The sequence below is a fragment of the Lupinus angustifolius genome, chromosome LG18 (assembly GCF_001865875.1).
Source record: "Lupinus angustifolius cultivar Tanjil chromosome LG18, LupAngTanjil_v1.0, whole genome shotgun sequence".
Taxonomy (NCBI): domain Eukaryota; kingdom Viridiplantae; phylum Streptophyta; class Magnoliopsida; order Fabales; family Fabaceae; genus Lupinus; species Lupinus angustifolius.
In genome coordinates this window covers 9,123,777-9,136,454 of record NC_032026.1, presented here as the reverse complement: position 1 = coordinate 9,136,454, position 12,678 = coordinate 9,123,777, and the positions used below count along the sequence as shown (strand labels likewise).

General features: G+C 31.7%; 1 protein-coding gene across 1 annotated transcript; it reads right to left on the bottom strand.

Moving 5' to 3' along the window:
* On the bottom strand, nt 5,133–11,672 carry LOC109333305 (glycoprotein 3-alpha-L-fucosyltransferase A). Its single transcript, XM_019568717.1, has 7 exons — nt 10,942–11,672; nt 10,319–10,476; nt 9,689–9,930; nt 8,154–8,258; nt 7,044–7,200; nt 6,508–6,735; nt 5,133–5,618 (listed from the first exon to the last, which is right to left on the bottom strand). Exons 1-7 carry the CDS (start codon nt 11,347–11,349, stop codon nt 5,363–5,365), a joined length of 1,554 nt encoding a protein of 517 aa, XP_019424262.1. The 5' UTR covers nt 11,350–11,672; the 3' UTR covers nt 5,133–5,362.

Sequence of the window (12,678 nt, the reverse complement as noted above, 5' to 3'; positions counted from 1 at the left end):
GTAAATGTAAATAGCATACAGACGTGCGCCTAAAGAACCTGTGATATGATTGTTTCAGGAATATATGAAGCCCAAGTGAGAGATTGTTAGAAATTTATAATTTCTAATTAAGGTGAGCATCATATATTTGATACAATGATATTAGTTATTTATTTTCGGTGTTACATTATAAGTGATCTAATTAGTAGCCCCTTAGATTTCTAAAAACTGATAACGGATATGAGCTTAATGGGTGGATACTCATCAGGTTAACTCATAGGGGATAATGGGAACCCTATAAGTTAATGCATAAGGAAGGTTATAGTCTCCAACACACCAAATCAAATTCAGTTTTCTCTTCTCACCCTCATCCATCAGAGTGAAAACGCAAGTCCAAAGAGGAATCAGAGATTTGGTTAAGAAAGACCATCGTACCACAAAACCTCTTTCAGAAACGTAGATCAAAGGAGCACATCCAGGAACATAGATTCAGGTATGACAATACACCATTTGTTTCATCCTAGGATTAGTATTTCACCAATCATAAAGAATTCCTATGACCCTCGCATCCCAAGTTGAAAAAAATGAATCTTGTTGTTTTTCTTGTTAGATATGCAAAGAGATTGCGTTAAGATAAATGCCAAAGGAGTACGGCTCTGCCCCATTCCTCTCCTTTGGAAATCAGAATATAATTTGATTCGTTGGTGGGATAGCACTTTTTCCTAGCAAAGTCCATTCCTTTTGAATTAAAAGTGTTAATTACGTTCAATTTATCTTTGTCCAAGGTTAAGAATTCTAAGTATGAATAATAAATGAGTAAAATAAGTTTCACAGTCCAAAAGAACATGAATTGGAGTGCATGTAAATGACACTGACACATAAATCTAGCATCTTAAGGTTTTGAGTCATGGACTCATGGTATTTATTCTTCTTCACTTAGCTCATAGGCTTGACTGAGAGATATTATTGTTGATGGTAAGTATTTGTACATAATTGTGTGGAATCTCTTGTGGGCTTGTCTCTAAATTCTGTGAGTGACCAAGTCTAACACAGAAAAGAATGAATCATTTGAAGTGTTAATAGCTACATTCTAATTTAGTAAGTAGGAAGAGAAAATGAATCATTTCTAGCCATATAGCTGTTTGCTTAGCTTCGTTGAAGTCAAATTACATTGACGGAGAAGGAAGAGAAAAGGGTCGGAGGAAATAGAACAAAATCTATTGAATTACAACAAAAAGAGTGAAAACAAAACAGAAAACAAAGCATTTGGAAATGGCTGCCGGTAATAAGATACCATAAGAAGAGAAACAAAATCTATAAAGTTGAATTCCATTTTGGGAATACATGCGGAGAATGGCGATTGCATCCTTGTCATCCACCTCCATCCTTTCATCATAGTCTCACAAAATGTTTGGTTCATCTAATCATATTGGAACAAGCGCCTCATGCGTGAATTAAGGGGGAAAACTTGAGCACATTTACTATTCATTACCCTCGCATATATTATTACTTCTTATTGGTTGAAAAAATTAATTTAAGTTATAATTACAATTATTAAATATTTTTCTGACTTCTGACAAATGGAGTACTACAAAGAAGTAGAATAACAGATGTAGACTCGAAAAATACTTATGTGGAGAGTTGAGTTCCATTTTAATTAGAATTAAGTTTTTAATTTGTTCTCAAAATTTATATATATATATATATATATATATATACTCCACAAAATTTTAATTCTATGTGTGGAATTATTGCTTCTAGACTACTAACAACTTGATACATATTAAATATATCATCGTGTCTATATCATTAGTTCACTAAAAATATTATATTTATCATATTTATTCTTTTATTAATATGTTATTGACATATTACTCTATATGAATAAGACCTAAATTTATGCCAAAAAATATGTTGTCCTCTTGTTAAAAATTATTACTCATTTACTTTATCTTTCTTACTTTTAAGTTTTATTGTGTTATTATGTGTTAAATTATTATTAGTCTTCACCACTAATAAGCCAATCGTCGCTTCAACTAATAATGTGAATATGTGATGGTGTATGATCAACTAACGATTTCTGGTACGAGGCTATGATTTTCATGTGGCAATCCTTGGATGAGTTGTTAATTTTAATATATGGTTATTTTTTTATGGAAAAAATTCAGACACCTATTTGGATATTACATATAGATGTGAATATAAGTATACATTCTTGTATACCATATATTTTTTTAAAATAAAATTGAGGTGAGTCTCAAGACAAGTCTAACAAATTTATTGTATGCATATGTAAAAGAAAGAAAATAACATTGAGTTAGTTTGCCTCTTAAGTTAAGAATATATTCACTATGAAAACTAAATTTATTAAGATCATAACTACGTATTTTATCACATCCAAGATGGATACACCCATATTTAATTTATATTAGGTACAAATTAACTTTATAGACAAACCGTATATAAAAATACGTGTTAATTTGAATATGAAATTTGATTATTCAAACAACTATTGAAGTTCTTTGACTAGACAATATTTTGTTGGGTACATAATTGACTATTGAAAAATGTTATTACGGTACATATTTCTTTGAATTTGAAGGCGCACAACGCTGATATGGCTGGTAAAAGGAGCAAAGAGTTTGGATTGTAGAAAGAGGAGTTACGGGCTGTTACTGTTGTTCAATATTATCTACAATCAAATGCACTGTATGATATAAAATTTATATATTGTTATATATTTTTCTTTTCATTATTTAGTATGACTTTATGTCACGATTTCTACTATTATGTGTATTAGATCTTCCAAAAAATTCGTACAAGAGGTCTAAAGTCTAAACCCATTTTTATGATATTTTCAATAAAAAAATTTATTTCTTCATAACTAAAAAGGACTGAAGAGGAAATGACATTTGGGCCAAATGTTTTGGGAGGTGGGTTTGTTTTTTTATAAAATGAAAATGATATTTGATGCACTGACATAGTGTAAGTGTGCAGTTTATAAATAAAAAATGAAAAAAGTTAAAATAATAATGGTAATAATAAATTTGTTCCTCATTCGAATGTGGATAGTTCATTTTTGTGTGGGTAGCTATTTGTATTGTATGGGTCAATACTTATATTACTAGTAATAGCAACAGGGTAGATTGGGTCGGGTTTATACTTACCCAACCCCAAATCTAAAATTCGAAACCCGAATCCAAACTCAACAAAATTTAAACTAACAATATAATTCCTAAACTTATTGGTTTCGGATAATCCAAATTTGACAAGAAACCCAAAAAATTTACACTTAATATACCTAAAACTAAATTCTTAATTATTATTATTTATTGAACAGGAGGGAGGGAGTGTTGTTTTTGGGTGAAATAATGGCATAAGTGACCTTCTTTTTAGCCACTGGGAGGTGAAATAATACAGTGCATAGTTGTCATATATCATATATTCCAAAATTTCTAGTGAATGCATATATACTTCTTTTGGGGTGGGTTTGGGATAGGATATCAATTGTATCAAATTCGATCCCGAAAATTGAGATCAAGTTTTATCTAATTATAATGGTTTTCCTCTATTAAATTCAGATTGAGTTTAGACGACTATCTATGTGTTCAATTTTTATTGTCACTCATATATAACACACAAGGATGGTTCATAAAAAAAACTATAGACGATAGAATGAAAATTCAAGTGGGGAGAAGAACGAGGAATATGCTTTTCTTAAACTTGGGTTACATTCATGAGCTATAAGCATCGTATGTCGAGGCTGAGATGTTACATTAAAAACATATTTGATCTGGTTGGAATTACATTTAAATCTAATATATAAATTAACAATGATGTAAAATTATAGAAGTATTTAAATAAAAAATTTATGTTTTAACACAAAAAAAAAAATGTTTAATGATGTATATTTGAAAACAAATAATATCCAATATCTATGCAATTTCAATAAAAAGTTTTTTTATATAGACATGAAATTATTGAATATTCATGTATATTACTCTTTTATTTAAGATATAATAATTATTAATATATAAATGATGAATGATATACTAATAAAGTAAAAAAAAACACTTACATTCCTGGTGTATATGATATTTTCTCATATAAATATACTATTACATCATATTAATTTTTATAAATATATAAATTCAAGTAAAAAATACTAATATTTATAAATGAATTTTAAAAATTAAAATAATAAGTGATATCATATCATGATAGTCAAAATATAAACTAATATTTACCACTTTTAATATAATTATTTTAGTTTTTAGATTTAGGGAACTATGCATGGCTTGGAGCCATAAGTGGGTATGATCTTAAAAAGTTTATTTACAAGTTGAGTTTTAAAGAATGAAGGGAAATGAAAGACTTTAAAGCTAACTCACAAATGTATTATATAGTTCTCAAGTCTTCATTTATCTTTTATTTCCCTGTAAAATTTAATTTATAAACAGACTTAAAATGTGAAAGTGCACACCATACATAAAATCTTAAATAATTCTAAACTACACCTTATGAGGTAGCCAAAAGGTCATGCATGGCTCTATCTTTCTTTATAAGCACATCTCAACCGATATGTCTGCAACTAGCAATTATTTCTATTTATTTTTTAGCAACAACAAACAATTAATATTTAATTTCGTTAATTGAAATTCACTATATGGATCATACAATGATATAATATTTTATTTGAATCATATTTATTAACAAAGATAAATGTTGTATTAGACAATCCACAACAATTGCAAAACTTTGTTGAATCTCTTATTAGAAAGAACATAAAATATTATAAATAGATAAGTGACCACTTCCATGAAGAGTTCTAACAATATCTACCTATTATGCTATATTGTTATTATGTTATCTAATCTAATATTATTAATTATAGGATGTATTCACTTACTCTTTATCATAGCTATCAATTCTATGAGTATCTAATGATCTAGATTTACTCACTAATTCAAATCATTAGATTTCTTATACTAGATTTCCCTAGACTAGACTAGACTACCCTCCCCTATTAATTAAAGGAAAAGACTTGTTCTTTCTTACTGCTAGACTAGCACATCTTTTTGGGATTTGGATATAGTGAGTTCAGATATACAACTATAATGTTATATCTAGATAATCAAACAAAGCACTATAACTAAACACATAAATAAGGATCTTCACTTGATAACTTTTAGTGCACAAACGTGTTCTACATGTGAGGTCAGAAATTTTCAGAATGCAAATCCTTTGAGTTTTGCCAACAGAAAACTGACAAGGCATCAATAAAGCCATGTCAATTCCATGTGAAACTCATTACTAAAATGTTAGCCCTTAGTGAAGTGAGAGGGCTAGATATTCATATAAAGCATGAGAGTATTAGCACATGCTACACAAAAATGACTTCAAACTTTGCACAAGGATTTCTATCTAAGTGATTCCTGAAATCCTCATCCCCTTTGAAGCTGAAGGAATAAAGAGCTTGTCTCTGTGTCAAGCCAATAGGGTATATTCTGTAAATTTTCAATTCATTGTCTCCCCTTAGAATTTCAGGTCTTTCTGGCTTCCATATAGGTACATGATTCAGGGATTTGAACTTCAATGCGACCGCAGATTTCAAGGCCTCGAGTGTTAAATTACTAGACCTGCCAATTAATGTCAAAATAAAGAGTTTATTAGAGAATAATTGAGTTGTCTTAATTCCAAAAGCTAGCTCATTGGGAAGGGTAACCTAAGTCATTATGAATGAATCTTTACTCATACTCAACTGATATGAGACTTCAATACTTAAAACTCCCCTCACACACAGGACTACACATCTGCAGTGTGAAACTTGCAGGACTAGACATCTATAAGTGACCCAACATCGGGATAGGCTCTAATAGCGAATTAGAAAAGGCGGGCCGGATTCCACCAAACTAGCTCACGTGGAAAGGGCTGCCAAGGTTAGTAAAAATGATTCTGTACCCATACTCCCATGCGATGTGAGACTTTTTAATAATTCATAGAATTCTCATTATAGTATCTAATAATATTCTTCTTGAAAAGACATGATGATATTTTTTTTTTTGGCAGCCTATGTACATGTACTTTGAAATGTCTCTCGTATCATTGTTCTGTACATACCTGATAGTTACCAAAACCATACCAGATACCTATGTACTTGATAAATGTTAGTTTGAATTGTATTTGCAATTAAGCTGAAAATAAGAACTTATTTCTTCGCTTTTTTCCTCGATCTCGAAGTGTGTGTGTGTGTGCGGCCCGTGTTATGTCCTATCCTACCATTCATATCATAATTTTTCACAAAAGGCATATCCTTTTACATTGCCAGTGCCATGTCCAATACCTGTACCTGTATCCATGCATCATAGTTGGCAGCTTTTGTACTGCTTATGAATTATGGCAGTCAAGCAACCAAGATATGCCATCAAGTTTGACGGAAAGTACTTGAAGCCGAGCATATTACAAAGTGGACGATAATTTATATAGGATTATATGTTAGAGGTAAAATTACTAATGAAAGTAGTATACCTCAAGTAAATTGACTCTGTCTCAAATCTTCCCCTTTCTCTCACATAGATATGATGTACAGTTTCTGACCCTCTAGTGCACTTGCAAGGGCGTTTCTTGAAGGCTGGGCTCTTTTCTTCATTCTCTCTAATCGTTGTGGCCACATGAATGCAAAGGCGGCAAGATGAATGCACAGCGGCCATATCCACAAGGGCCTTGAAGGAATCAGACGGGCCTTCATACTTCCACCTATTAATACAATAACTCAGGGTGCAACCACATGATCATAGAATAAAGGAAGAACAAACACAATCCATTCACATCTTAACCAGTAAACTCAAGATGCATCATTCAGAACCACATGACATCAACCGCACAGTTAATATACTGCAATATTATCTTTCATATGCAAATGATATGAATTGCCGGTTGCAAAATAACTTTGTAAAATGTATGCAAGGAAGATAGAAATGCAGAAAAGGGAACACGGAAACCGTTTTCAGGCACATGGGTGAGGGAAATCAAGAAACTTCTTTTGTTTTCATTGTGTGATTTACCTCAATGATTGATTATATGCTTCAGGATTTTCTGCTAGATGTTTCATGGTCTTGGCAATGGATTCAGCATCTTCTAGCTTTTTAATATGTAAAACAGAACCAGGATAAGGAGCAAAATCCTCAATATTTGGAGCACCAACAAACACAGGGACAGTTCCTAAAAAAATAGATTAATTTCCAGAAGCAGAATCAATAAGTGGGTTCTTCTGCTAATATTTTAAGTGAGAAAATTTCAAAAAATACAAACCCCATAATGAAAAAGTTCTGTAAGTTTATAGGGAAATGCATTCTCCTCTACACATACTAATGTATTATCCATGTTAGAGCATCCAAGAACACTAGAATATGGCTCAACGGCATATTAGCACATTTGAAAATTTCACAAATGCAGATTATTCATGCAGGCATTGCCACTCAAGTCACAGACAGTAGACGAATTCAGTACAGTAAAACTCAAAGCAGCATTGCCCAAAAAATCCTTCACTATGTTAGTAACATCTAGAGGACTAAAAGTGAATCTGATCTTGGTGCTAATCTAAGGACCCGGGCATGGTTAATATCAGATGAAACTTCCTTGCTGTGGGTTGGGCTAAGCTAAACTTGGATGCAGTCCCTAGAGGGAAATGCTGGGGAGAGTTGTCGGGTATCTTGAAGGATGACTTGGTTAAATGGCTCTTAGGCTACACTCAGTCTTGGAAATGAACAGCACTTTTTTGGTAATTTAAATGAACAGCAAGCTGGCCCCACCTCATGGGATTAAGGCTAGGTTGTTGTTACAATTTAAATGAACAGCACTTTATGCTAAGCTAAGAGGAAACATATAGAAATGCTGGTTGCATGGAATAATCGGAACATTGTGTAAAAATACAAAAACAAATGGAGCATTGAGTAAGTTGACTAATTATAACTAAACGATATATTATCCTATTTCTCAAATTATCCAAAATTCTGCATTCAAGCCCAAATAAGTTTCGGCAATTGCATTGCTGAAACAGAAAATATTGGGAAATGATGGAGTCAGATGGAAAAGAAAACCAGATGGAAAATGTCACATATCTAGTAAATGCAATTAAGAGAGATTGAAGGGAGATAATAATTATATATCCATACCAGCCACTAGGGATTGGAAGAATTTTTCAGTTACATAATCCTCCTCATTAGAATTTTCAAATGCTAAGCTAAACTTGTAGCGCTTCAGGGTTTCCACTTTGTTCACTGCAATGAAGTGAAATAATAATCATTAATAAATAACATCACATATTCATTGGCACTTGGGAAGTTTTTGTATAACTCCAATAGTATCTCAGCACATGCTTTCAAGCCCAATGACATTCATTAGGAAGCATTTTATAATAGACAAGTTATTCTTAGGAATTAGGAAACATTTGTATTTTGTAGGCACAATAGAACAGGGTTAATCTTTCAATGTCTGAAATTGCAACCCAATGATTTTCTTCCCTCATATTCCAAACCCAAATAACTTCTAGATCATCAATAACAAAAACTCAGTTGCTTATAATAAATAAAGTCACCATCTACAAGGTATCACAGGTGTGAATTAAATTTGAGACTCACTTGAAAGGAGTCAGTACAAAGAGAATAATGCAACTGCAATTTGACACGAAAAACATCTATAAAAAGAGGGACCAAAGATACTATTCAATGAAGCACAGACACTCCCTCAAGTGTCTAAGTGTCAGACACGCTTCCGAGATATATATGACATGTGTTGGACAGTGGACACTACTCATGAGGTGTCCTACTAAAGGATTATTTTTTTGTTGGCTTGAACTAGGAATGACAATGGGTCTGAATGAGGTCTAGTTAGTGCACTATCTGGACCCACCATGTTCATTCATTTCGGACCCACACACATGTCGATATCCGCTCGGTTTGCTACCCGTAGATCTTTGGGTACCCAACGGATCTGTGGATACCCAGAAAATATTAAAACTAATTGCGAGCAACTTATGCAACTGTGTGTCTCTTTCCTAGAATATTAAAAGTTAATTTAGGCAATCACAAAAAAAAAAAACATAATTCAAAACACAATTTAAATTGGAGATTAAACATAATTCATTTTACTCAAATAAACATAAAAAACAAAGTTACTACTTCAATATTATGATAAAAATTTATTTAGTAAGAATTGTTTAATTGACATAATATTATATCACTGTTATGAATCATCAACATAATATCATTGTTAACAACATAACATCACAATTATGACGAAAAATTTATTTATCAAGCATTGTTTAATCAATATAACATTATATCACAATTATAGATTAACAACATAACATCACTACTTAACATCATAATATTTATGAACGAATTAGCATGATATCACAGTTATGGCTTAAGAATATAACATAATAATTATGATTAGGATAATGTTACAGTTATGTTAGTGCATATATATATATATAGGGACTTATGAATTGCGGGTCTGGGTACCTCATTACTCAGACTCGTTCAACAATGGGTTTCAAAATCTTCGGTCCCAATTACCCACAAGTCCAAAAACACAGACCCGACCTATAGCGAGTATTACTTGCAGTACCCACGGTTCGAGTATCCATTGTCATCCCTAACACTAACAAACATTTATCTTTAAATTTCTCAAAATTATTAGAATGTACCTCTTCCATCATGGTTCCTATGACAAGCACCATAAGAATCAATCTTGATGTTTGCATTTTCAAGGGCTTCAAGAGCTTGCAACCGGAAATTGTTAGCTCCACAATTTGAAATGAACGCAGCTGCAAGAGCACTTTCAGTTTTTGGCTCTACCGGTGCCATGATGTCATACTCAGCCCACGAAAAATATCCAACAGGTACATCAGATGATAGACTGGTTGTCATTACAATGTTATACCCCTTCCTAGTACACAATGGCAATGTAATTATCAGCATTTTTTGTTACTTTTCAAAGGTAACGCTCTCTCCACGAGAGCAAGGAGCAAGAAGAAATTCAATTGAAAAATAAAAAACTTAGTATCTAGTAAAATGCACTAATTAATATTTATCACTTGCAATGAAAATAGCCATAACTTCAAATTAAAACCCTATACCACATTAGCCTACAGATCATGTTTGACCTTGTAGTCCACAATCATATAAAACTAGGCCAGGAAAATTTATTTTATGCATTATCCACCAATTTCCATGGAACTACAACAACAATAAGCACATATGGTATTAAACTAAGCAACACAGCCCACAAATGGTCCAATCTAATGACTTAACACTTTATAATAGTGCTTACCCACCGTCGTGCCGTGTCAATATTGTTCACATGATAGTATTCAGCTGATTCCATTGATCTCAGAATACTTGCTACTCCAGCTTGAGGTTCTCCAAACACAGCATCAAGTTTCATATCCTGATTAAACCCAAATTTACATCCCACTGAACACGATTTCCAATCCTGCATTAGGATGAACTAAAAACTTTAGATAGACAAGAGCAATAACAGCGACCTCATAAGAAAAATCATCAGGAAGTTATGCATATGAACTGTCTTTTGACCTAACAAGTAACAACAACTAAACAAAGATGCACAGAAAGAGAGTAAGAACTAAACTTGGTTTTAAATCACAGTTACGGCCACAATTGCATTACTGTAATTAACGAAACTGCCTCTTGCAGTCGCATAGACTTCCAAACTCGCAATATTGCATATGCAATTAGGTCGTGGATCACAATTTAAAACCTTGGAACCAGATTAAAAATAGTACTCGAAAATGTTAAATCAAATGCGCTTACATACTAACTTGTGAATAGCTACTTATTCTCTAAATTTTCTTAGAATCATACATATCATCAAAGCATATATAAATTGAAAATAAAAATACTAAAAAGTAGAAATAAGAATTAAGTGAATTAACCAAACCTGGTCAGCTCCAGAAACAATAACAGGATCCTTTGTAAAATCCCTTAAATATGTAACACCATCCTCTCTCTCCAACCATTCCTCACAACTCTCTTCTACAGAATTCCGAACACTACTTATAACAGCTAACCTCGAATCATCATCACCATCACCATCAACACCACCTTCAACCACTACCCGTGACCGGTAGAACAGGTCAGCAAAGGTATCAACCATAGATGCGTTTTTTACCATATCAAGTTTACACAGAAACGCAATCTCTGCAATGACCACAAGGATCACAAAGAGAGGCATTAAATTGGACCATTTCTTCTTCGGAACAGCTCCACCACCTGATGAAACGGTAACCGGTAAACCTTCTTGGGTCGTCTCTGTTCTAGAGCCTCGTTGATTCGAAACGAGACCCATCAATCGATTCTGCTTCTAAACTCAAATTCCTTCGCTACCCACTTTTTCTTTTACCCTGAAACTGAGATTGAGGAAGAAAAAGTTAAAGCTTGGGGTTTTTTGTATGGTGGCGTTTTAACTACGATTGTTTTCTTTAATGATGTTGAGGTTACTTTATAGTGAAGAATAATAATAAGGGGAATGAGAAAAGAAGGGTTGAAAAGTTGAAGATTGTGGCTGCCTTGAACGAATGAAAAAATCGCAGAGTTTATAACATTACAGAAGATGCATTGAAATTTTTTCCACAATATTCAAAGTCTACGAAGTGCTGAAGTCACTACAGAAAGAGAGGAAACGAAATATTTATATCAAAATTATTATGTCTCTATCTCTCCAAGCTAACTTTAAAAATTAATTTAGTTTTTATTTTATACATATTTGTTCATGTTTCGAGTTAGGTATAAAGATATGGAACAGAAAGTAAGTAAGAGAAACCAATGAGGAAGCAACTTACATTTTTTCCTCTTTTAGGCAAGTTGACTCGTATTTCTCTGTCCATTTTATTTTATTTTGGTGTGAATTAAAAAAAATTGGTTAATGTAATTTTTAAAATTAATTTTCTCTTTGGTTAGATGTATTTTAAAATTACTATTCATTATGAGGATTATTTCATTTTATATTTTATTAAATCAATGATATTGCTTTCCACTAACTAAGAACAATAATGACATACTTTTTAAAATTATATTGTACTAGTCAAATCAACCAAATAATATTTATGATAAATTATCGTATTGGTTAGATACAACAATCGTACCAATCAAAAGCAAACAAAATTGGTCTTAACGGCAAGTTTTTCATTCCGGCTATATCGATCATAGGACCAATTTTCATTTAAAATTATAAAACTTGTATGAAAATGCCTTAATTTTTACCAAAATATTATTGCGGAAAATCAAGTACACAACCATTATATTTTTTATACTTCTAAAACATAATAATTTATCAAGTCAAACATTTTTGTTTTAACAAATGATTTAAATAAAATTATTTATCAGATTCATTATTATTTTTAATATATATATATATATATATTAGTTTTTTAAGATTGTTAATAATATATATAAATTAATTTTTTAACATTATTGTTAGTATAATATATGTATTATTATTGTAACATTAATATTGATATAATATATATTTTTATTTTAAAATTAATCTTAGTATAATAAATATATATCTAATTTCATTGATATGCAGTTTAATTAGCGAATTAATAGTTACATTGTTATTCTATCATATTAGTACATTGACTATTATTAATAACACTAATTATGTAAGTAGAAAATA

Excerpts from the sequence above, each read along its gene's own strand:
- LOC109333305 (XM_019568717.1), bottom strand. The coding sequence starts at position 11,349 with ATGGGTCTCGTTTCGAATCAACGAGGCTCTAGAACAGAGACGACCCAA. Across the intron at positions 10,477-10,941 it reads TTGTTTCTGGAGCTGACCAG|GATTGGAAATCGTGTTCAGT; the intron begins GTTTGGTTAATT and ends ATCCTAATGCAG. Across the intron at positions 7,201-8,153 it reads CTTCCAATCCCTAGTGGCTG|GAACTGTCCCTGTGTTTGTT; the intron begins GTATGGATATAT and ends CTATTTTTTTAG.